General features: G+C 44.6%; 1 protein-coding gene across 1 annotated transcript in view; it reads left to right on the top strand.

The window, feature by feature from the left end:
- Positions 1-20,905, top strand: part of ZNF621 (zinc finger protein 621) — a 48,343-nt gene extending 27,438 nt beyond the window's left edge. The window contains exons 6-10 of the mRNA XM_027522645.1: positions 7,744-7,899; positions 8,364-8,447; positions 15,743-15,869; positions 16,411-16,515; positions 17,647-20,905. Of these exons, the coding sequence (XP_027378446.1) occupies positions 7,744-7,899; positions 8,364-8,447; positions 15,743-15,869; positions 16,411-16,515; positions 17,647-18,740 (1,566 nt within the window). The 3' untranslated portion in view covers positions 18,741-20,905. The remainder of the gene's footprint in view (positions 1-7,743; positions 7,900-8,363; positions 8,448-15,742; positions 15,870-16,410; positions 16,516-17,646) is intronic.
- Positions 20,906-24,922: the final 4,017 nt, after the last annotated feature.

The following is a 24,922-nucleotide window of genomic DNA, read 5'->3' as shown; positions in this document are numbered from 1 at the left end:
CTCCCCCACTGTGTCCACAATTCTGTTCTCCGTCTGTGTCTCCACTGCTGGCCTGCAGATAGGTTCATCGGTACCATCTACAGTCCTTTTTGTACTTAGGATGCATCCCACTAGGGGAGCACAAATTCTTATAGCTTCTCTTTGTGTAGTTTTGCTACCAAAATGGATACACAGTTAGGTTCATTTATTTTTTTATATTTTGGGATTAATATTTTAAAATTGAATCACACAGTATCAAAGACATACATAGAAACCAAAATATATGCAAGTCTAGTTTGTATCTATCCTTGTCTCATACGCTCTATACCTTTCTTTATCCTATAGAGAACCCTTAAAACCTTTTTGTGGTTTATTTGTCCATGGAAAAAGAGAATTAAATCTGTATATATTTATATCCTTTATTATAGAAATAGTAGTATACACATTTTTATGCACTTAAAATCACTTTAACAATGTATCTTGGAAATTACTCCATAGTAGATGGAGATACTCATTATTACAATATAGTTATATACTACTCTGTCATAAGGATGTGCATAATTTATTCAGCCAGTCCCAGACTGTGGCATTTTAGTTGTTTTATGGCTTAGCTTTTATAGAGTGTCCTTGTACACCTCTCTCTTTTTAAAGAAAGATTTATCTATGACTGCAGTGTGATTTTTTAAGATTTATTTACGGCTGCGCTGGCTCTTTGTTGCTGTGCGTGGGCTTTCTCTAGTTGCAGTGAGCAGGCGCTACTCTTTAGTTATGGTGTCCAGACTTCTCATTGCAGTGGTTTCTCTTGTTGCAGAGCACGGGCTCTAGGGACCGTGGGCTTCAGTAATTGCAGCTCACGGCTCTAGAGCACTGGGTCAGTAGCTGTGGTGCACAGGCTTAGATGTTCCTTGGGATGTGGGATCCTCCTGGACCAGGGATCAAACCCATGTCCCCTGCATTGGCAGGCGGATTCTTTACCTTTGAGCCACCAGGGAAGCTCCATATATCTCTTTTATATTTGCCAGTATATATTTGAAATAGATTACAAGAAGTATGATTACTGAATCAAAGGGTAAAAGAATATATAATTTTGCTAAATATCTTCAAATTCTCTTCCGTACAGGTTATTCCATTTGCATTCCTTCTGTGTGCAAGCCTGTGTGTTCGGTCACTTTGTCTCTGACTCTTTGCCACCCTAGGGACTGTAGTCTACCAGGCTCCTCTGTCTCTGGGATTCTCCAGGCAAAAACACTGGCATGGGTTGCCATGCCCTCCTCCAGGGGATTTTCCTGACCCAGGAATCAAACTGGTGTCTCCTGCATTGCAGGCAGATTGCTTACCCACTGAGTCATCTGGGAAACCCCTGTATTCCTTCTAGCAATATGTAAAGGTACTGGTTCTTCCAAAGTTTCATTAACTTTGGAAGTTAGTTTCAAGAGTGTACTTTTGAGCTTTTTTAATTTTGCTAATCTTTTGGAAAGGCAAGAAATATCAGTATAATTTGCATTTCTGTTATTATTGCCCAACTTTTGGAGGAAAATACAATGTATTGGTAACATATAAAATAATACATTTCACAGAAACCTTAATCTCCTTTCTTAAAAAGTTAATGTAGCTGCACCAAATCAACATTTCCAGCTGGGGTGACTGGCTGGGACTGAGTCCAGCTGTTCACGTTAGATGGGCGTGTGGTTCCTAGTTTAATACAAACTCCACTCTGCCTCTCACTGGATTATAGGACCTGCCTTTCCCTGTCAGTGTTCTATCTGTCAGCCCATCCCTTGACTTGGAAAGTAGGTGTAACAGTTTGTTGCCAGAAAATGCGGCATCATGAGCATCACAGTCACAGAACTGTGGTGGCCTCTATCACACTGAGCATTTGTTGCCCTGCCTCTGGGGTGGTTGGCTGGGTGGCTGTGCTGACATTAGCTGGGCTCACTCACATGTCTGAGGGTTGGTTAGCTGTCAACTGATCCAGATGATTTTTGACTGTATGGTTATACAGCCACACACAGAGTGTGATCCCATAAATGTAGAGCACAGCATGTACTGGGTGATGTGCTCTTTGTCCAGATGCCACTCACGCAGGTGCCCTCACTGCTAGGTTTCTGGGGGGCTATGTCCCCCTTAGAGCCATGTGTCCTGTTGTTCTTGGGGTGCTTCATCCCCTGACGACCCACCCCCAGCGCTCTAGTCTCAGACATCTGCTCGCTGTCAGCAAGGACTTTTGCTTCTACCAGGTCCCTTGGCTCTGTCAGAGATGGGAACATGGTCTCATCTGCTGAACCATGCGGTAGGGCAGAAGGACGGCAGTAGCAATGTTGAGTTGATGAGAAGAAGGCGGAGCGCCTGGGGAGAGGGATTCCTATCAGCTGACCACGTCTGGACTCAGACCGCAGCTCTTCCCTGGCTCTTCAGCTGTGGGCCCGCCCTGCAGATTCTGGACTTTCCAAGCCTCCACAATTGCATGCACCAATTTCTTTCTTTCTTTTTATTATTGGAATATAATTGCTTTACAACGTTGTGTTAGTTTCTGCTGTACAGTGACGTGAATCAGCCATACGTATACACATATTCCACCCCACCCGTTTAGGTCATCACAGAGCTCCGAGATGAGCTTCCTGTGCTTTATGTTAATAGCAAGTTCCCACTAGCTATTTATTTAACACATGGTAGTGTATATATATGTCAATCCTAATCTCTCAATTCATCTCAGTCACCCTCCTCACTCCCGCCCCGTGTCCAAATGTCTATTCTCTACGTCTGCATCTCTATCCCTGCCTTGAAAATAAGTTAATCTGTACCATGTTTTTAGATTCCACATAAAAGCAATAATATGCAATATTTGTTTTTCTCTTTCCGACTTACTTCACTCTGTATGAGTGACTCTAGGTTCATCCACATATCTACAAATGACCTTATTTCATTCCTTTCAGTGGCTGTGTAATATTCCATTGGCTTCCCTAGTAGCTCAGCTGGTAAAGAATCCGCCTGCAATGTGGGACACCTGGGTTCAATCCCTGGGTTGGGAAGACCCCTGGAGAAGGGAACAGCTACCCACTCCAGTATTCTGGCCTGGAGAATTCCACGGACTGTATAGTCCATGGGGCTGCAAAGAATCAGACACGACTGAGCAACTTTCACACACACACACATATGCATGAGCTCATTTCTTTAAAACTTTTTTAAGATGCAGTTTATATTTATTTATTTTGGGCTGCACTGCGTCTTTGTTGCTAGTTGTGGCTAATGGGGGCTACTCTTTGTTATGAGAGGGCTCTCACTGCAGTGGTTTCTCTTGTTGTGAAGCACGGGCTCCAGGTTGAGGATGGACTTCTGAAATTGTGGTGCAAAGGCTTAGTTGCTCTGCAGCATGTGAAATCTTCCAGACCAGGGATTGAACCTGTGTCCCCTGCATTGGCAGGCACATGGTTATACACTGGGCCGCTAGGGAAGTCCCTGCATGAGCTAATTTCTTAGACTCTCTGTACACACACACCCTGTTCGTTCTGTTTCTCTAATACAGAATGTTAGCGAAGGAAGGGCTTCAGCCTGCATTTTTGCTTGTTTCCTTCTAAGGCAGTTTAAGAACAAATATGCTTCACCATGGTGAGAATTCATTTCCTGCAGTTTTACACAAACAGATGACTATTCCTTACATAAACAAAATGCTGCCTTCATTTCTTGTCTCTTATAACTCTGTTCTTAGGATTCCATCCCTTCTCGTTCCGTGTTGCACTCTGGAGATTTCTGGAATTAACTGACAATGTGTGGTCTCAGTGCCAGATAAGTGTTCTGTAATTCCCAGGGTTTCTCCTGGTGGGTTGAATGGGGTGGTGAGAGAGTAGGACTGATGTAAGAGAAGCCTTTTCACCCTGCCACAAACCTTTAGAGGCTCTTTGTAGTTACACGCCTCAAAGATTTAGACCTTCCCTAAGCACTATTTGTTTTCAGAAACTGTCCTGGGTTCCAAGGCAGGTTCCATTCAGGCCAAACCCAACAAAAGAGATGGTGCAGCCATAAGAATACATTGAGCCATTTTGTCTCATTGAACCTACTAGAATTTGGTTACTTATTTTTGGCTGTGTGGCATGTAGGATCTTAGTTCCCTTTCAAGGACTGAACCCACCCCCTGTGCATTGGAAACCCAGCGTTTTAACCACTGGACCACCAGGGAAATCCCACTGAACCTAGGAGGATTTATACTCAAGTCTTAAAATTGGAAGGCTCTGTGTGTCTTGGATATTCTGAGTTTTGTACCAATGGCACCACTGACACATGGGCCTGACTCATCCTCCAGGATCCCTGAGCGCACACGAGAAAGATCTCAGTAGCCAGACTCGGAAAAGGAGAGGAAGAGAGGGCACAGCAGGCACACTAGACTCTGCGTTCAGCGGCAGAGGCTGGGCTGCTCCTCTTCCTATCACATTATTCTGCAGATATTCCATGGAGTGTTTGTTCTAAACGTCCTCTGATTTGGCAGAGGCACCTTGGCATCACGGGGAACTGGCATCTGGGAGAAGCACTGAAGGTGCTTTGCAATGGGCGCTGATTTCTAAATGCTCATAAATTCTGCACGCTGTGCATACAACCAAACACATCACAAACACACGCTCTGAAAACCCTCTTATGAATTCTTTTCGATCTGTGCCTCTGCAGAGAACACGGGTGTCATCTGATAAATAATCACATGGCCTCCCAAACCCACAGTGGGATGAACGAGGGAATGATGGGCTTGACTCCCCATATCTAGAACCTCTCAATCCCCACGTTCCAACATTAAAACTCACTAGTGGAGGTGGAACCCACTCCAGTGTTCTTGCCTGGAGAATCCCAGGGGCAGCAGAGCCTGGTGGGCTGCCGTCTGTGGGGTCGCACACGACTGAAGCGACTTAGCAGCAGCAGCAGGGGGGGTGGAGGGGTGAAGGGAAGAAGGGGAGAGAAGGGAGAGAAAAGGGAAATAGCCAGGCACCAGTGGAGCCACAGTTCTTCTCTGGGGAGAGACTGATGTGAGGAAGATGAGGAAATATATCTACCACAGCATACAGGTTTTTGAGTCAAATATATCTGGGTTCAAATCCAATTCCTACTGCTTACCAGCTGCATGACCAGAGGCAAGTCACCGAAAGCCCTGAGCCTTAGTTCCCTTATGTGTACAAAGAGGGTAAGAGCTAACTACCTTGGAGAGTTGCTGGCAGGCTAAGGTCATGATTGTGAAGAACACGGCACACAGTGGGGCTTCAGGAATGCTAGCTTCCTGACAGCTTTTCTTAGATGAGCGCTCTGAGAAGTCAGTGCCAGACTCTGGCCTGACTTGGCTTCCCCTTTGACAAGCAGTTATGGCAGGCATGGATGTGTGTCCACCCAGGTGGGGGTGTGCTTGAGGAAACGTGGTTTGAGGTGAGATGAGATTATCCCAGCGGGAGATACCTTTGTCTACAGAGAGGACATGATTTTCAGAAGATCCGTTTAATTGCATGAAGTGGAAGCACCTGTCAGTACAATTTTCTGGGGGCTAGAAACCCACATCAGTTTCTAAAGTCAAAGTCTACCAACAGGTAGGTCTCCTGTGCCACTTATTCACACCTGTCTTTGGGGGCCATAGAATTTAGAAGATTTTGGAAGACGCTGTTGGGATAGTAGATGAGTAGAGCATGAATCTAGGGGGAACAGGAGGAGGACTGCAAATACCATGACATCAGGCAGTTCAGACAATTGCTGGGGAAACACAGGAGGGCTGAGTAGTGCAGCAGAGGCAGTGGGCTGTTGAGGCAGGGATTCTCTGTAATGTTTCCATGGTATTTAAAGTGCTTTTCAGCTCCCAGGAGAAACTGTACAGATGTTGGTTAATAAGCTTTCCTAGCTCTGTGGCCTCTTATTACATCTAAACTTCTTTAGGTTCAGTATTCTCACTTGTAAAACGGGGAACGTAACAGTACTAACCTAAGAAATGAAGATGAAAAGCAATGATGCTTATAAAGCCTTAGCATAGTTTCTAGCACATATTAAGGTCTCATAAATCTTAGTTATTATACAAAGACCGTTTAAGTGACTAGTGCAACACAACAATGAATATGAATTGATTGCAACAAATTTATTAGTTTTTCCTTTTGGATTGCTGTTGCCATCTAGCTGTTTCTGTTTGGTTTCAGTATCTATTTATATGTGTAACTACAAAAGGGAGCTGGGCTGGAGCAATGTGAAGCAGATGCTTAATTGCAAGAGAATCTGCGTATACAGTGTGTGAAAGGCCCCCATCATAGGGCTTCCTAGGTGGCAACAGTAAAGAATCTGCCTGCCAATGCAGGAGACATAAGAGACATGGGTTTGATCCCTGGGTTGCGAAGATTCCCTGGAGGAGGAAACAGCAACCCACTCCAGTATTCTTGCCTAGAAAATCCCATGGACAGAGGAGCCTGGCAGGCTACAGTACATGGGGTCGCAAAGAGTCAGACATGACTGAGCAACTGAGCGCTAAAGGTTCCATCATAGGGCATCTGAAACAGCAAAGGAGAAGTCCCTGGACACCACAGTACCTGCGGCCACAGGAGAGAAGCCATTCCTAGTTCAGTTACTATCCTGGCCCTCTGTCATGTAGTTGCACGAATTGAAGATGCCTTTGTAATTAAAACCTTTCTGGACAGAGGTGCTGAATTTCTCCAAGTTGGGCCTGGAACATACATACAGATACATGGTGGGAAGGGGCTCTAAGAATAAATGCTAATGGCTGTTTCCTAAACTGTGTTACAGATTCGAGTCCCAGCAGGACTTGTATCTCTAAAAACAACACAGTTACAAAACAGAACAGACTCACAAGCACTTATTTCGTGCCAGACACCACCGTAAACACTGTACCAATCTGTGAATTCATTTAATTATTAAACTTCAGCAGCCCTTTGTGGGGGGTACCCCCATCATACCCATATAACAGACAATGAAATAGGCAAACCCAGTTAGTGAGTGGTTCAGCCAGGTTTCTGGAACTAGCTGGCTGAAGTTCTCAACCCGTACACATTTGGCCACTGAAATAGTGGGCACTACTCTTCCCATTTCCAATTCTCCCACAGCGGTGTAGACACAGGGCCCAGGCCGCGTGGGCACATCTGGAGCAACGTCCCTGTTATCTGGAATGGCAACTACAAGTAGTGTACACCTCCTGGGAAATCCTCAGGACTGGAACCATCCAGCCGCTTGCACCGGATTCCCAGGTGGGCCAGTGGTGAATTCGCCTGCAAATGCAGGAGACGCGGGTTCGATTCTTGGGTCTGGACGATCCCCCGGAGGAGGAAATGGCTACTCCAGTATTCTTATCTGGGAAATTCCATGGACAGAGGAGCCATAGGGTCGCAGAGTCGGACACTACTGAAGCGACTTAGCACACAGCACATACCTGGGCCCAGAGGCCGAGATATGAGTAGATTAAGGGGTGCCGCGACACCCAACCTCTAGTCCCCTGAGCGGCTGGAGCACAAGGGCGGAGGGACCAGCCCCTAGTTCTGTGTTACCGCGCCCACCAATGACGTCACGGGCAAGCGCCTGTCCGAAGCCCAGCCCTTTCGGGTTACGTGAGGTCGCGCCGCCGGAACCACCGAGATGGGCGGCCTAGAGGGATGGTGGACACCTGCGCTGGGTTCTGCATGATCTTTGAGAGAACCGTTTCTAGGGGTTATGAGGGAAAGGGTAAATTCTGGCTAGCTCTTCTTGCCAGTCCCGTTAGGCGCCGGCTTCCTCGTTTTACTTAGCGCCTCGTCAGCACGCTGCCCCTGAACTCGCCTCCCTCTGACCGGATGCCCCGGCGTCTCGGCCTCACAGAAGCCGCCGAGGTGGCTGCGGGCCTCTAGAGTCCTGGTCCAGTCCCTTGCCCACCGAGGCGTGATCCTTTTTTTGTCTAAAAGAAGTTGGCCTAACAGCCCCCTGTGGCCGGTACTGAAGTTTCTGATGTTTGGGGTCTCCTGCTTGCTTGGGTGGAGAGCCTCTTGGGGTCTCCCGTCACCTGATAGCTAATATGACCATGAATATTTCACTCAGTCCAAATCCACTTATCTTTGTCTCCTCCATAGGCACTTTTGGGAGTCAGTGACGTGGTCCCCATAAGCACTTTTTTAGGTTTTTAAATTTGTTCAGACCCAGCACTGTAGGGGCCGAATTGGTCATGTGTGTCTCGGTCCACTCGGTGTGAATGGTCCCAGGAGCGCTCTTGGGCAGAGGAGGCAGGTGGTGGATTGTCCCGAATACCAGCTAGAGCAATTCATGAGGAGGTGGGAGCGATCAGCCAGTGGAGGGCTGGTAGAGACTCCTGCCAATGCTGGAAATGAGATGGAAGACTGTGGGCGGTTGTTGGTGATGTAGAAAAGGGACCATTACGCTCATGGCTCTTCTTGTCTTAGCTTTTAAGGTTCTTGCTTTTCCAAACCGGGAAGAGTGCACAGAGCCAGGAGACATCAGCCATGCTCCAAACCACTTGGCCTCAGGTGAGCCTACCTTCATTTCAGTCTTAAAAGTCACATTAGTTATCAGGTCATTAGGAAGGGACCTAAAAGGCCTAAGTTGGCGAGGCTGTGGTTTCCCCCTTGAGTCCATCCCCAGGGCTAAGGTTGTAAATACGTGGTGGGGGAGGTAAGAGTCTTGTGTGTAGTGTGAAGAGTTTGGACATACAGGTTTAAGTAAAAAAGGGGGGACTCACGTCAAGAAATTCCCTCAGAAAGTGAAAATCCAGATCATGTTGTACAAATAAAAGTTGTGTGCACAGATATAGAAAACAACCTTATCTAGAGGGAAACACGTTGGGGGTGGGGGATAAATTAGGAATATGGGATTAGCAAAAAAAATAAGGTTGCTAGGTGAGAAACCGCTTGAGAAAAATTCTCAATTGAAGAGATTCCTCCACAAATACCAGATGTATCCCAGAGAGACCTGCATTGTTCTTTCCATATGTACTTTCAGACTAGGCACGTAGTGCTAGTCTGAATAATGCAGACAAGTTCTCCTTTCTCATGGAGGGTACTTTTACCAAAAACAAGTAAGTTGATATCATAAGTACCTGTTGCTCAAGTACCGTGCTTCCTAACAGTGAGGGCCACAGGTGGGCCGCATCAGGATCACTTGGGTGCTCATTAAAATCACTAGTTGCTAGGTGCCACCCTAGATCAATAATCATCCTGGGGAGGAGGGTAGGTCGGTGTCAGGAATCTGTTGTAGCAAGTTCTGTGGGTGATTTTATGCACCCTCTCAAATTTGAGAAGCCTCAAAGAAGCTCCCTTTGAAGGTGGTCGTCAGGGAAGCCCTCATGGAGCTGGTCACATGAGCTTGAGACCTCATGAAAGAAGTAAAAATAGGCTGGAGAACTACTGGAGAGAGAGCCAAAGCTGAGCTTTCCAGAGAGTATAGCAAATGCATCAGCCCTGAGGTAGGGGAGAAAGCTGGGTGTATTCTAGAGACAAGTAAAGGTTAGAGGAACTAGTTCACTGTGAGGTGGGACAACGAGGCACAGCTAGTATCTCGGAGGTCACTGTGAAGACTCTGGTCTCACTTCTGAGTTCAGTAGGAAGATGCTAAAGGATTTTAAGCAGGGCATGTGAAAGGAATGGATTTATATATTAAAAAGATTTTTGGCCTATACTGGTGAGTTGGTTGCAAAAGAATGTGAGTCATTTTGGAGGATATTACAATCCAGGTAAGAGATTAAGTATTGCTCTCTCTGCTCCCTCCCTTTTCTTTTCTTAGTAGACTTCTTTTTTTTTTTTTTTTAGAGAACTTTTAGGTTCATAGCATAATTAAACAAATAGCACAGAGTCCCCATATGCTTTTTGGCCCCATACATGCATAGCCCATTGTCAGAGTGGTACATTAGTTCAATTGATGAACCTACAGTGACACATCATAGTCACCCAGAGTCCATAGCTTGCACTAGGGTTCATTCTTGGTGTTGTACATTCTGTGGGTTACATGTGTATAATGATGTGCATTTACTATTATCATATCATACAGTGTCTTTTCACAGGCTCTAAAAATCCTGTGTCCTGCCCTCCCTTCCTGGCAACTGTCAATCTTTTTGCTTTTTCCACAATACTGTGTAGTTGGTATCCTACCTTTTCATGTTGGTTTCATTCACTTAGTAGTATTCATTTCAGGTTCCTGTGTGACTTTTCATGGCTTGATAGCTTTTTAAAGCACTGTATAATATTCCATTGACTGTACCACAGTTTATTCACCTACTGAAGGCCCATTTGGTTGCTTCCAAGGATTGGCAATTATGAATAAAACTACTGTAAGCATCCTTGTGCTTGTTTTTGTGTGGACATAAGTTTTTAGCTCATTGTAGCAAGGAGTCTGATTGCTGGATCATATGGTTAGAATGTGTTTATTCTAGTGTTGTAAGGAGCTGTTAAACTGTCTTCCAAAGTGACTGCAGCAGTTTGTATTTTCACCAGCAGTGAATGAGAGTTCGTGTTGCTCCACATCCTCACCAGTGTTTGGTGGTGTCAGTGTTTCCGGATTTTGGTCATTCTGCTAGGTGTGTTGTGGTATCTCATTGTTTTAATTTGCATTTCCCTGAACACATATGCTGTAGAGTATCTTTTTGTATACCTGTTTGTTGTCTGTATAACGTCTTTGGTGAGATTTCTGTTCGGGTCTTTTGCCCATTTTTTAATCAGGTTCTTCATTTTTCTGTTGAGTTTTTAGAGTTCTTTGTGTACTTGGGATAATAGTCCTTTATTATGTATTTCTCTTTATATGTTTTCTCACTATCTATGGCTTATATTCTCATTTCCTCGAAATATTGTCCTTTTCAGGTAGGGTTTGATTCCCTCCCATCTTTTCTTTCAAAAATGTGTTTTCTTCAAAACCTTCTCAGGTAGTCTCTCACACTTACTTTTCTCAGATGACTTTAAATGAGCCCCAGTGTCTGCATTAATCCCATTGATTTTTTTTGGTGGAGAAGTTGATTTTATTGGAATCATAGGCAAAATTGGGGATAATTGGCTTCTTTACAAGTTTGATTCTTCCCATGTAGAAACACTGCATATTCTAATTTATTCAGTTCCTATTTTATTTAATAATCATTTAGTTTTCTTCATCTTGGTTTTGCAGGTTTTTGTTGGGTCTACTCTTAGCATTTTTCATATGAATGGCACCTTATTTTCTCCCATTTTGTCTTTTAATCGTTCATAGTGATACTTAGTAAAGCTAATCATTTTGGTTCATGTATCCTATATCTGGCTAACTTAATGAATTATCTTGTCAGTTTTAAATGTTTTTCATTTATTTTCTTGGGTCTTAGATATTTTTTAGGCAAATAGCCATTTCATCTGCAAGCAAAGATATTTATGTTACTTCATTAGCTATATTTATGCTGCTTATCCAGTCTTTTACCGAAAATAGAACCTCAGCGCATGGTAAATTATCAGCCATCAGCTTTAATGGATGTGCCCTGGCATTTCACTGTGAAAGTGGTATTTGCTGTTCTTTTCTGACCTTCTTCATAAGGGTAAAAATTCTATTTGTGATCGAACCATTTTTGAAATTAATTCTTTCCCCAAATTCATATTAATCACCTTGGATCTGCCAGACATTAGGAAAAGCTACTACTAGCTTTTACCTACTGCCAAGCACTAGGGAAAGCTACTAGGAAAACCTACTGTGCACTAGGAAAGCAATAATGAGGAAAGCAGAATCCTTGCCTCATGGCTTACATTCTGGTGAGAAGGAGATACACGATAAAAGTGTAATTTGTTAGATGATGAAAAAATACAGTGGAGAAAAGTAAGGTGCAGGTACACAGGGACCATCCACAGGAGGAAGAAAATTATATCAATAGCCTAACTGTCTTAAAATAGCGAGTTCCCCTTTATTTAAGAAAACGTGTTTCCCTTAATTTGGTCGCACGGGATCTTTGTTGTCGCCGTGCTTTCTCTAGCTGTGAGTGGGACTACTCTCTAGTTGCAGTTTGAGGGCTTCTGTGTTGCAGCAGCTTCTCTTGTCGTGGAGCACGGTCTCTAGGCACGCAGGCTTCAGTAGCAGCCGAAGAATCCATGGCATGTGGAATCTTCCCAGACCAGGGATCGAACCAGTGTCCCCTGTATTGCAAGGCAGATTCTTAAAAACTAGACCACCAGGGAAGCCCAAGTTCCCCTTTAATAATGGGAATTTTTTTGGACTCATGATGCCTGGGAATATTTGAAAGCAGGTGGGAAGAACAGCCTGTCAAGGAAGATGGTACTGGGTGGGGAAGACTGAAGCAGCTCTGGAGATGTGAGGGAGTGAGACTTGACTTCCGGGAAGCAGAGTGAATTCGGTTTTCCTACCAGGCTGTGGCCTCAGAATCCCTTAATGCCTTGTTGCTGAATCCATGATTACTCACAGGACATCATGGTTCTATCTGATGTTTGGATTTGGGGCTCAAGTATTCCAGGGGCCCTGTGGACTTTGTCAGTGCCCAGTTTAAGGGTCAGCTCTCCTTTGAGAAATTGCTAAATTTGTTCTTTTGTGTTCTTTTTCTTTCACTCTCTCCTTTTGAATTCCGTAGTTCTGGTTTGGAAAGGACCCCCTCGTAACGGCCTGGGTGTAGAGCGAGGAGAGTAGCTAGGAGCAGTTGCAGTGTTTGTCCTGGGGATGTGTTTCTTCCCTGCCTCCTCCAGCAGCCGTTGTGAGAGTGTCCCCTTCTCCCTGTCCCCTGTGCTGTCTCCAGTGCACAGGCTGCTCTGGGGCTGCCGGGAGAGATTGGTGCACTCAGAGAATTAGGGGCTTAGCTGAGCCCCAGTGGGTAGGTGTTTTCATCTTCATTGGCTGAAAAGAATGCTGACTGCATAGGGTAGTGAGAATCCCAGGAGGTAGAATCATCTGTGGGGTCATCAAGGTGAGAAGGTACAGAAGTCAGGAAACCCCTTCCAGGTTGGGAGTGCAGCCTCTGTGGTCTGCATCATTCAGTCTGTCCATAGAAGCAAAGAGAGTAGCCAGTGGATGCTGTTAGAGACTGTTCTTGTGTCTCAGAAAATGCAGAGGCTCTGGCTTCTAGGGTGATGTGTGCTGTTCTGAAATAGCTGATCCCTCAGTCTAGATTGGGGGAGGGGCCTCGTGTTGCCTGGAGGTAGCCTGATAAAGATGGATTGACTGTTGATTTTGGAAGTTGTGGATGTGAAAAGATCTTCTCCAGACAGGGGCGACACCAGGTTAGGAGGAGGTTCAGGGGTTGGCTGTGTGTTTGGAGAAGTTCATGAAGCCTGTGCTGGAGGCAGGTCGCTATGTGGGAGGAGCCCGGGTTTGCTGTTTGACGAGTTTGGGTTGAAGTCCCAGCTCTGTCACTTCCTGGTTGTGTGATTTTGGGCAAAGTAGTGAATTTTTCTGAACTTTAGTTTCATTCTTTGAAAAAGAGGGGTAAATAACTCTGACTTCACATTGTGTTGTTAAGAGTAAATGACAGACAAGATTTAGAAGTACCCACCCAAGAGCCTGGTGCCTAGGGTCTAGTCTATGAATATGAGTTCATGTCGCTCTTGGGATGATGGCCTGGGGAGACAGAGAGGGGTGAACTTTCTCAAGTGGGATGAAGCTCAAGACATGGGGCAGGGGATGTGCCCGTGCTCGGAGACAGCACACAGCCAGCCTTCTTTGAAGATGTGTGGTTCAGAGAAGAGGCCAGAATAGGCAGGCTGCAGGTTTCCTTCAAGAGAGCTGGCTTTCTAATATGGTAAGAAGGAATGAAAAGAAATTTGTGAAATATTGGGAGTGTTTTTTTTTTTTAATTTTTATTTCATATTGTAGTATAGTTGATTAACAATGTGTTAGTTTCAGGTATACAGCACAGCAATTCAGTTATACATATTCAAGTATCTATTCTTTTTCAAATTCTTTTCCTATATAGGTTATTGCAGAATATACAGTAGAGTTCCCTGTGCCATGCAGTGGGCCTTCGTCAGTTATCTCTTTTAACATAGTAGTGTATACATGTCAGTCCCAAACTCCCAATCTTTCCCTCCCCACTGACCTTCCCCTCTGGTAACCACAAATTCATTCTCTAAGTCTGTGAGTCTGTTTCTGTTTAGTTCTTTTGTATCTTGTTTTTTTTTTTTTTTTTTTTAACATTCTACATACAAGCTACATCATATGATTTTCTCTCTCTCCATCTGACTTACTTAACTCAATATGACTATCCCTAGGTCCATCCATGTTACTGCAGATGGCATAATCTTATTCTTTTTTTTATGGCCAAGTATATTCCATTGTGGGTTTCCCAGGTGGCTCAGTGGTAAAGAATCCGCCTGCCAATGCAGGAGACGCAGGAGAACCCCCTGGAGAAGAAAATGGCGACCACTCCAGTATTCTTGCCTGGTGAATCCCATGGACAGAGGAGCCTGGTGGGCTACAGCCCTTGGGGTCGCAAGAGAGTCAGGCACAACTGAATTACTAAACATAAGCAACAGTATTCCATTGTATATATGTGCCACATCTTCTTTATCCACTCCTCCATCGATGGGCATTTAGGCTGCTTCCATGTCCTGGCTGTTGTAAACAGCGCTGCACTATGCTGAACATTGGGGTGCATGTATCTGTTTGAATTATGGTTTTCTCTGGATATATGCCCAGCAGTGGAATTGCTAGATCATGTGGTAGCTCTGTTTTTAGTTTTTAAGGAACCTCTGTACTCTTATCCACAGAGGCCGTGCCAGTGGACATTCCCATCAATGGTGTAGGGAGGTTCACTTTTCTCCACACCCTCTCCAGCATTTATTATTTGTAGATTTTTAGGTGATGGCTGTTCTGAACAGTGTGATACCTCATTGCAGTTTTGACTTGCATTTCTCTAATAGTCTCTCTAAAGATGCTGACATCTTTTCACATGCCTCTTGGCCATATGTATGTCTTTTTTGGAGAAATGTCTGTTTGGATCTTCTGTCCATTTTTGATTGGATTTTTTTTTTTCATATTGAGTGCATAAGCTGTTTGTAAATGTGGAAGATTAATCCTTTGTCAGTCGTATTTACAGATATTTTCTCTCACTTTGGGTTTTTGCTGTGCAAAGGCTTTTGAGTGTAATTAGGTTCCATTTGTTTACTTTTGTTTTTCTTTTCATTACTCTGGGAGACAAACTGAAAAAGATATTACTGTGATTTATGTCAAAAAGTGTTCTGCCTATGTTTTCCTCTAAGAGTTTTATAGTATCCTGTCTTACATTTAGATCTTTAATCTATTTTGATTTTGTTGTTATATATCATGTTAAAGAATGTTCTGATTTCTTTTCTTTTTTTTTTTTTTTAACGTATAGCTGTACTGGGGCTATTTCTAAGGAGTGGCTTCTCTGTGTGTAGTGGAAGCTGGTGGGAAAGGCCAAGGAGAAACTGAGCAGGGAATACGTCCGGTGGTGTACATGTACTTTGGCTGAGAGGAGACGGGGAGAGTAGTTGGTGTACAGAGATAAGGTGACAGGTTATGGGTACCTCAGGTCTGTGGGTCCTAGAGAGACAGCTCCATGGAGACAGGAACATAAGAGGTTAACACAGTTGCAGCCTGGAGAGCCCCAGATGCCAGGCTGTGAGGTTGGGATGACAGTTTGGAGCTGCAGAGCTGAGCAAGTGGGATAGCCTTGGTGTTCCACATTTGAAGGTGGGAGCCCTGGCTGAGGGCTGGGGTACTGAGTGCTCTTGTCCATAGAACAGACCTTCCACGGGGCTCAGAGTCACAGACTTTGGCAGGTCCATTTCTTCCCTGAAGCTCACACTGGCCCCCTCTGGCCCACACTCAGAGCCTGAGCAGGAACCTGTTGTTTCAGGAGCCAGTGACCTTTGAGGACGTGGCCGTGTACTTCACCCAGAACCAATGGGCCAGCCTGGACTCTGCGCAGAGGGCCCTGTACAGGGAGGTGATGCTGGAGAATTACGCAAATGTGGCTTCCCTTGGTAAGGTCTCTCAGTGGCCCTCTGATAGTTGGTCTTCCTCAGATGTCTTGGGAGTTCTAGTAGTCCTCAGGGTTCTGTGGAGATGCTGGGTGGGGAAATCCCAGGTTCCCCTTGGCTTTGAAGTTGGACTTTATTCCTTCCCAGGGAAGAGCGTGGTTTTGGACCCTGAGGGAAAGGACTCTTGGGGTGCCCCAGGAGACCTCAGTTCCTCCGTCCTTGCAGTGTGGTGGATGTGGGCCCTCTCCTGTGTGCAGGAGCCTCCCAGGATATTGGTACATTCATCCTTCCTGAGGGGATGTCCTTTCTTCTGAGTCAGGGCGAGCTTGCACTTCCTCCCTGGGGAGAATCACTGTCTCCCTGATCTTTGCATGGAGTCAGTTTGGACCCCTTCCTCAGAACCCCTGTGTGGCTCATTGGTCCCCCAGGCAGTCCCCTTCTCCCCCCAACTCAACTCGCCTGCCTTGGGGTGGGCAGAGGGCTCTCAGTAACAGCTCTGGATGTCTCCCCTCAACTTGTCTGTCTCTCTGTCTTGTTGGAGTAGTGTCTCCATTCCCCAGACCTGATCTGATCTCCCAGCTGGAGAGAGGGGAAGCTCCATGGGACCCCGATCCCTGGGAAGCAGAGGATTTGAGAGGCATCTGTCCAGGTGAGTAAGGGGACTTAGCACCTTCTGGTTTTGCCTTCCTGGTTTACTGGAAATGTTTCTTCTGCAGTGGAGAGCAAAGCTCCCTGTAGCTGACCCTCTGACCTGTATTGAGTTCCTGTCCCAAACCTGTAAGGACAGTTTTTATGGCAGGGTGGTAGGGTTTCAGCCATACTTTAAAGAAGGTGTGATTCTGTGCATCAAACTGATTGATTTGTACCATAGCTATGATTTTATTTGGCTTTTTAATATTTATATAATTTTTAGTATTTTAAAGTTCCATGATGTTATGGTTTACAATGTATTTGTTTTAAATGGGGCCATAGAGCAAAGGGCAAGAATATTCCTCCAATACCACACTCTCAAGACACACCCACCCATCCTAAAATTTCCAGTCTGCTTACCAGTCAGTCCTGGAAGGTTTTAATTACTTGGATTTTCTTTACTTTAGGAAGAAGCTTTTCAGGCCTCACTTCTCACACATACTGTAATGTTGTGAAAAGTGATTGCTTTAGTGGTAACAGCACAGTGGCCTAAAGTTCTCCAGTCACCTTATGTTCCCTCTGACTTCCTAAAAGAAAGAATCTTTGATCCCAGAATAGTATGTGAAATATTTAAAGTAGAATTATCTGGCTATTACGTAGAATTCAGAGTTGGGGGTGGTTTCCTGGCTTCCAGGTGGGGCACTGGGGTCCATCATTTCACTGTGTGTTTCTGGGCTGCTAGCTGCTCCCCTTCGTCTCACCTATGTCTTTTCCCTCCCTGAGGGTCTCCCTCTCTCTCTCTTTTGAAGTCTGTTTGCATTTCGTGCTGGTCCATCTTACCTCACCCATTCTTTTTTCCCCTCCTGCTTCCTTTCCTTCCCACTCTTGAAGTTCTCATTTGCCCACCTCACCTGCCCTGGTTCATTGCCCAGCCCTTCCTTATAAGAGGCACTTCCTGGACTGCAGTGTCATCTCTTGTCCGGTTTATGCTGTTGTTTTCCTTTTTCTCTCTTATCCTCTCTTATGGAGGCTCATAACCATCTCATGGGTGTATTTTAAAAAATCGCATCCTATAAAAGAAAACCAGGACCGCTGGATCCCGTTTCCCTTCCAGTTCAGTAACGAGGAAACTTGTGGTTTCTTTGGTCAGGTGGTGAGAGGGGCATCAAGACAGAAGAGCCAGCGGTAGCGCAGCAAGCCTCCGAGGGCACAGAGGCCCACAGCAGGCCCGTGGGAGGGCTTCTCACGAACGTGTCTCAGCACTTGGATTTTGAAAGCAAGGCAGTGTGGCAGACTTTCAGTCTGAATCCCAATCTGATACTTCGAGGCGGCATGAAGTTCTACAAATGCAAAGAATGTGGGAAGATCTTCCGATATAACTCAAAGCTCCTTCGGCATCAGAGGAGCCACACTGGGGAAAAGCCCTTCAAGTGCAAGGAGTGTGGCAAAGCTTTCAAGTCCAGCTATGACTGTATCGTACATGAGAAAAATCACATTGGTCAAGGACCCTATGAATGTAAGGAGTGTGGCAAAGGTCTGAGTTCCAACACCGCCTTGACCCAGCATCAGAGGATCCACACGGGGGAGAAGCCCTACGCGTGTAAGGAGTGTGGCAAGGCTTTCCGCCGGAGCGCCGCCTACCTGCAGCACCAGAGGCTGCACACCGGGGAGAAGCTCTATAAATGTAAGGAATGTTGGAAAGGTTTTGGGTGTAGGTCACTTTTTATCGTTCACCAGCGCATCCACACTGGGGAGAAACCCTACCAATGTAAGGAGTGTGGGAAGGCATTCAGCCAGAAGATCGCCTCCATTCAGCATCAGAGAGTTCACACTGGAGAGAAGCCCTATGAGTGTAAGGTGTGTGGGAAAGCCTTCAAGTGGTACGGCAGCTTTGTTCAGCATCAGAAAGTGCACCCTGTGGAGAAGAAGCCCAGCAAGGCTCTCGGGCAACCCTTGCTGCGTCCCCAGGGCCCCTCTGCATCCTTAGCTCCTGGGTGTCTCCCGGGCCCGGGCTCTGCTCCTGCTGTGGCCGTGGCCTTGCCACACGCTGTCCTCATTCCTGTCTCCGGGCCCGTGTTCATGCTGCTGCCCACCTCTGGGGTTCTTTCTTCCCCTGTCCAAGTAGTTCGTGTCTTCCAGGGTCTTCCTCCGGCTGTGAAGTCTTCCCCAGTTATTCTGACCCCTTCTCCTCACCCCTGTGACCTCTCTCTTGGCACTTCTCTGACTGTTACAGCAGATCTCTAACCTGCCTTCAGCTTGATCTGTAGCTTTTACACTGTACCTGTGTTCCTACTATTTCAGCATAAACTCCATTGTAATTGAGATATATTTAAAGATATATTTACCTGTGTTTATATAATATATTCTGTTTTCTTTTGGGTAGATAATGGAAACACATGACTTCTATATTGGTTCCTTTCAGACTTGAACAGTAACGACTGTATCTGCATCATGGGGCTGCTGGTTTGGAAAGTGCTGGTAGGATGCTATGGTGAATTAGGCATCTTTGAGATAGGACGTCCCCATATAAGGCCCCTGTGATGTGACAGAAGCTGCCTGGGAGAAACAGGCATGTAAGATCTGTCAGAGTTTAGAAGTGGCATAAGCTTACAGCCAGGGCCTTTAAAAATAAATGTAGGTGGTTCAGTGGCTGAAGGTGTGTATTCATGCAGGTGAAGTTGGGTTGTCCTTGACATAGATCGTTGAGGATCTTGTACATCTCTGCTAAAAATCATATGAAATAACCAGTTAGAAAACATATATGTGGCTTCCCTGGTGGCTCAGTGGTAAGGAATCTCCCTGCCAACACAGGAGACATGGGTTTGATCCCTGGTCTGGAAAGATCCCATATGTCGTGGGGCAACTAAGCCTGTGTGTGACAACTACTGAGCCTGCGCTCTAGAGCCTGAGAGCCACAACTCCTGAGCCTGCGTGCCCCAACTCCTGAAGCCTGTGAGCCCTAGAGCATGTGCTCTGCAGCAAGAGAAGCCCACTTCTCACTGCAGTGGGAAGCCCACGTACTGCAGCTAGAGTAGCCCCGCTTCCTGCAACTAGAGAAGAGCCCGTGCAGGAATGAAGACCCAGCACAGTAAAAAATAAGTAAATAACAACTAAAAAAATGTTAAAATAGTTTAAAAAATGATAATCATTTATATGATTGAGAGAAATCAGGTCTTGAAACATGAAATTGTTTTTTATCTTTAGTTTTGCTCTTGATACCTGGCTGTTTCTTTCTTTCTTTTTTTTTTTTTAAGCAAATGAACTTTTAAAAAATTTATTTGGCCTTTCCAGGTCTTCACTGTGACCCAGGCGCTTCTCTAGTTGTGACACACGGGCTTAGTTGCCCCGAGGTATGTGGGATCTTAGTTCCATGACCAGAGATCAAACCCAGGCCCCCTTGCATTGGAGCTTGGAGTCTTAGCCACTCAATCACTTTGGAAAGTCCCTGGTTGTTTCCTTTTAAGTTTGGTTTCTTTAGTACATGTACACCAGGACATTCATCTTTGCTCCATGTGTTGTGTAAATTTTTCTTAGTGGGTGTTTTGGCTTCCTATTTGCAAGTGGCGTTGGTTTCTGCACTTTTCTCCAGGTAGCATAAATTATAAATATGAGTTTGGCAAATTACTAAAGAAATAGGAGCAGGCGATCTGGGGAAAATCTGAATATGCCTGTGGAATTTTTTTTTAATAATTTTTGTTTGCATTGGGTCTTTGTTGCTGCACATGGGCTTTCTCTAGTTGTGTGCGGGCTTCTCACTGCAGTGGTTTTTCTTGTTGCAGAACATGGGCTCTAGGGTACTTTGACTCAGCATTTGTGGCACACGGCCTTAGTTGCCCCACGGTATATAGAATCCTCCCAGATCAGGCATCAAACTTGTAACCCACCAGGCTCCTCTATCCCCCACTGTCACAATACATGTTAGCTCAATGCATGTTCATTGATCAGTGATCCTATCTAAACATTTCATCGTCTGCTGTCCCCTTTTCATTTTGCCTTCAGTCTTTTCCAGCATCAGGGTCTTTTCCAGTGAGTCAGCTATTCGCATCAGGTGGCCAAAATATTGGAGTTTCAGCTTCAACATTAGTCCTTCCAATTAATATTCAGGGCTGATTTGGTCACGTTGCAGTCCAAGGGACTGTCAAGAGGTTGTGACAGGTTAGTGAAGTACAATTTTGGATTGGTCATGCTTTTGACCTTAAATGAGGTCTTTTATAACTATGCAAAGAACTATGTGAAGTAATTTCTGGGAAAAGAACTTGAGTTATGCATTATAGACACAGCTTATTTTATTGTGCTTCATTGTATCTGTTTTGCAGATACTGTGTTTTTTACAAATTGAGAATTTGTGGCAGCACTGCATTATCATATTATAGCTAAGATATTTCAGCAATAAAGTATTTTTTAATTAAGGTTTTTCCTTTTTTTTTTCCTGACATGATACTGTTAGACACTTCATACACTATAGTGTAAACAACTTTTATATGCACTGGGAAACCAGAAAATTCATGTGACTTGCTTTCTTGCTGAATTTGCTTTATCATGGTAGTCTGGAACCCAACCCACAGTATCTCCAAGGTTTGCCTTTATTAACACAAATTTAAAGTAAATCCTTATTGCCAAATTCAGACTTAAATTGAAGAAAGTAGGGAAAACCACTAGACCATTCAGGTATGAACTAAATTAAATCCCTTATGATTACACAGTGGAAGTGAGAAATAGATTTAAGGGCCTAGATCTGATAGATAGAGTGCCTGATGAACTATGGACTGAGGTTCATGACATTGTACAGGAGACAGGGATCAAGACCATCCCCATGGAAAAGAAATGCAAAAAGCAAAATGGCTGTCTGGGGAGGCCTTACAAATAGCTGTGAAAAGAAGAGAAGCAAAAAGCAAAGGAGAAAAGGAAAGATATAAGCATCTGAATGCAGAGTTCCAAAGAATAGCAAGGAGAGATAAGAAAGCCTTCTTCAGCAATCAATGCAAAGAAATAGAGGAAAACAACAGAATGGGAAAGACTACAGATCTCTTCAAGGAAATCAGAGATACCAAGGGAACATTTCATGCAAAGATGGGCTCAATAAAGGACAGAAATGGTATGGACCTAACAGAAGCAGAAGATATTAAGAAGAGGTGGCAAGAATACACAGAAGAACTGTACAAAAAAGAGCTTCATGACCCAGATAATCGTAATGGTGTGATCACTCACCTAGAGCCAGACATCCTGGAATGTGAAGTCAAGTGGCCCTTAGAAAGCATCACTATGAACAAAGCTAATGGAGGTGATGGAATTCCAATTGAACTATTTCAAATCCTGAAAGGTGATGCTGTGAAAGTGCTGCACTCAATATGCCAGCAAATTTGGAAAACTCAGCAGTGGCCACAGGACTGGAAAAGGTCAGTTTTCATTCCAATCCCAAAGAAAGGCAATGCCAAAGCATGTTCAAACTACCACACAATTGCACTCATCTCACACGCTAGTAAAGTAATGCTCAAAATTCTCCAAGCCAGACTTTAGCAGTATGTGAACCATGAACTTCCAAATGTTCAAGCTGGATTTAGAAAAGGCAGAGGAACCAGAGATCAAATTGCCAACATCTGCTGGATCATGGAAAAAGCAAGAGAGTTCCAGAAAAACATCTATTTCTGCTTTATTGACTATGCCAAAGCCTTTGTGGATCAGAAAGGATCCTGTGTAGATCACAATAAACTGTGGAAAATTCTGAAAGAGTTGGGAATACCAGAACACCTGACCTGCCTCTTGAGAAACCTATATGCAGGTCAGGAAGCAACAGTTAGAACTGGACATGGAACAACAGACTGGTTCCAAATAGGAAAAGGAATACGTCAAGGCTGTATATTGTCACCCTGCTTATTTAACTTATATGCAGAGTACATCATGAGAAATGCTGGGCTGTAAGAAGCACAAGCTGGAATCAAGATTGCTGGGAGAAATATCAATAACCTCATATACGCAGATGGCACCACCCTTATGGCAGAAAGTGAAGAGGAACTAAAGAACCTCTTGATGAAAGTGAAAGAGGAGAGTGAAAAAGTTGGCTTAAAGCTCAACATTCAGAAAACGAAGATCATGGCATCTGGTCCCATCACTTCATGGGAAATAGATGGGGAAACATTGGAAACAGTGCCAGACTTTATTTTTTGGGGCTCCAAAATCACTGCAGATGGTGATTGCAGCCATGAAATTAAAAGACGGTTACTTCTTGGAAGGAAAGTTATGACCAACCTAGATAGCATATTCAAAAGCAGAGACATTACTTTGCCAACAAAGGTCTGTCTAGTCAAGGCTATGGTTTTTCCAGTGGTCATGTATGGATGTGAGAGTTGGACTGTGAAGAAAGCTGAGCACCAAAGAATTGATGCTTTTGAACTGTGGTGTTGGAGAAGACTCTTGAGAGTCCCTTGGACTGCAAGGAGATCCAACCAGTCCATTCTGAAGGAGACCAGCCCTGGGATTTCTTTGGAAGGAATGATGCTAAAGCTGAAACTCCAGTACTTTGGCCACCTCATGGGAAATGTTAACTCATTGGAAAAGATTCTGATGCTGAGAGGGATTGGGGACAGCAGGAGAAGGGGACGACAGAGGATGAGATGGCTGGATGGCATCACTGACTCGATGGACGTGAGTTTGAGTGAACTCCGGGAGTTGGTGATGGACAGGGAGGCCTGGCGTGCTGCAATTCATGGGGTTGCAAAGAGTTGGACACGACTGAGTGACTGAACTGAACTGAACTGAAAGTAAATCCTTAAATGTTCATGCAAGGGCCATACATTTTTTAAAAGTTGTTTTTCTATCTACATGTTTCTACCTTGCAATTAGTGCTTCTTAAATTTTGCCATGTGTCTGAAGAACCTGGTGTAAAATGAGTAATTTTCTGGCCTAACTCTCAGAGATTGATTTTATAAAAACTTTTTATTGGAATATAGTTGATTTACAATATTGTGTTAGTTTATGCTCTACAGCAAAGTCTGATTGTGGATATCCATGGTGATGCCCAGACCTTTACGTGGACCACGCTTTGAGAGAGCTGCCTTGAGCAGATGTCTGGGGGTGTACATTGATAAAAGGCTTGCCCTATTTCTCAGTGATCTTCAGGAAAGAGACCTCTACACGTAGTTTGGGTGGTGTCAGTTTAGAAGGAGAGAGAAAAGCAAGTGGAATTGGTGCAAAGGGAAGAAAAGGGAAGGGGAAAGGGATATGATGTGGCCTGTGGAGTCCTTGAGCTCTCCAGCACCAGGAAGTTCCTGAGGTGGACAGTGGCTGTTTTTTGCTGGTTTTGTTGTTTACTTGCATGTTGGCTGAAAGTGAGAACATTTTTTTCTTACATGAATTAATACACTTTAAAATAGCTCCTTGGTTAAAGACAGCACACAGTGGATGCTGCAGATGGTTTAGAGATGAACAACAGGAGTCTGGAGACAGCGGGGGTCTATGTGATGTGGCAGAAGGTGGAACAAAGAGCAAGGTTTACAGTCTTGGATGCATTCTTTAGAAAACTAGTTTGAATGCTTGCAGTTCAGAAAATTTGGGCTGGTGGTAGTGGTGGGAGCCAAAAAAATTAACCAGAAACTAAAACCAAACAAATAGACCCCTCCTCCTGCAGTAAACTTTGTGGAAATAGGATGCACAATGTAGTTTTGTAAAGATGGTGGTTGAACATGTTGACATCCACACCCTCCTGAAACCCCATTAAGAAAACTAAATGAAAAATTAAAAGACATAAACTCAGGACAGTGAAAATAAGCTGATGATAACACTTTGGAAGCTTGAAATCAGATGAAAGAGTTGTGACTTGGAGCAGAGCTGAGGAAAGCAAATCCTAAGCCACATTGCAGGGAGCTGAGCAGCGCCCTCATGTGGCAGAAAAGCTTAGGAAAGATTCAGATAACTTCTGAAAGTGTATGGGCATGCTAACGGGGCAAAGAACAGGAAAACTGGCTTAAGTCTTTAAAAAAAACTTAGATTCTGGGTCACTTCCCCACCTTTCTCTCCTCAGTAGCAGTGTAGCAGAATTTTGGGTGTCAGGGAACCACACTGAATGTTAAGTCCTTCCTGCTCTGATCAAAACCTACTCATCTCTTGAGGATGCTGCTTCCCCAGCACCATCCCTCACATCACAATTCTGGGTCCTCTTTCTCTGTGAAAGTTTCAGGCCATTCTTCACCTCTCACTTTGCCCCCAAACCTCCATCTTTGAATCCTGTCATCAGGCTGGAACCTCTGGGTCACATTCCCTTTGTTCCTTGAAGATGTTAGCTCATCACCTGCTGTCACTCTGCTCAACATTAATCTTGTCTTAATTCTTGGTGTTTTCAGTGGATGAGCCTTCCAACAGCTCACCTCTCATTTTCTTTCTTACCTTTTCATTTTACCTGAACCACTCTTTGATCATATCCTAGACCTCAT

The sequence above is a fragment of the Bos indicus x Bos taurus genome, chromosome 22, assembly GCF_003369695.1.
Source record: "Bos indicus x Bos taurus breed Angus x Brahman F1 hybrid chromosome 22, Bos_hybrid_MaternalHap_v2.0, whole genome shotgun sequence".
NCBI classification, from domain to species: domain Eukaryota; kingdom Metazoa; phylum Chordata; class Mammalia; order Artiodactyla; family Bovidae; genus Bos; species Bos indicus x Bos taurus.
The sequence above is the reverse complement of the archived record's forward strand: the minus strand, read 5'-3'. Positions and strand labels throughout refer to the sequence as shown.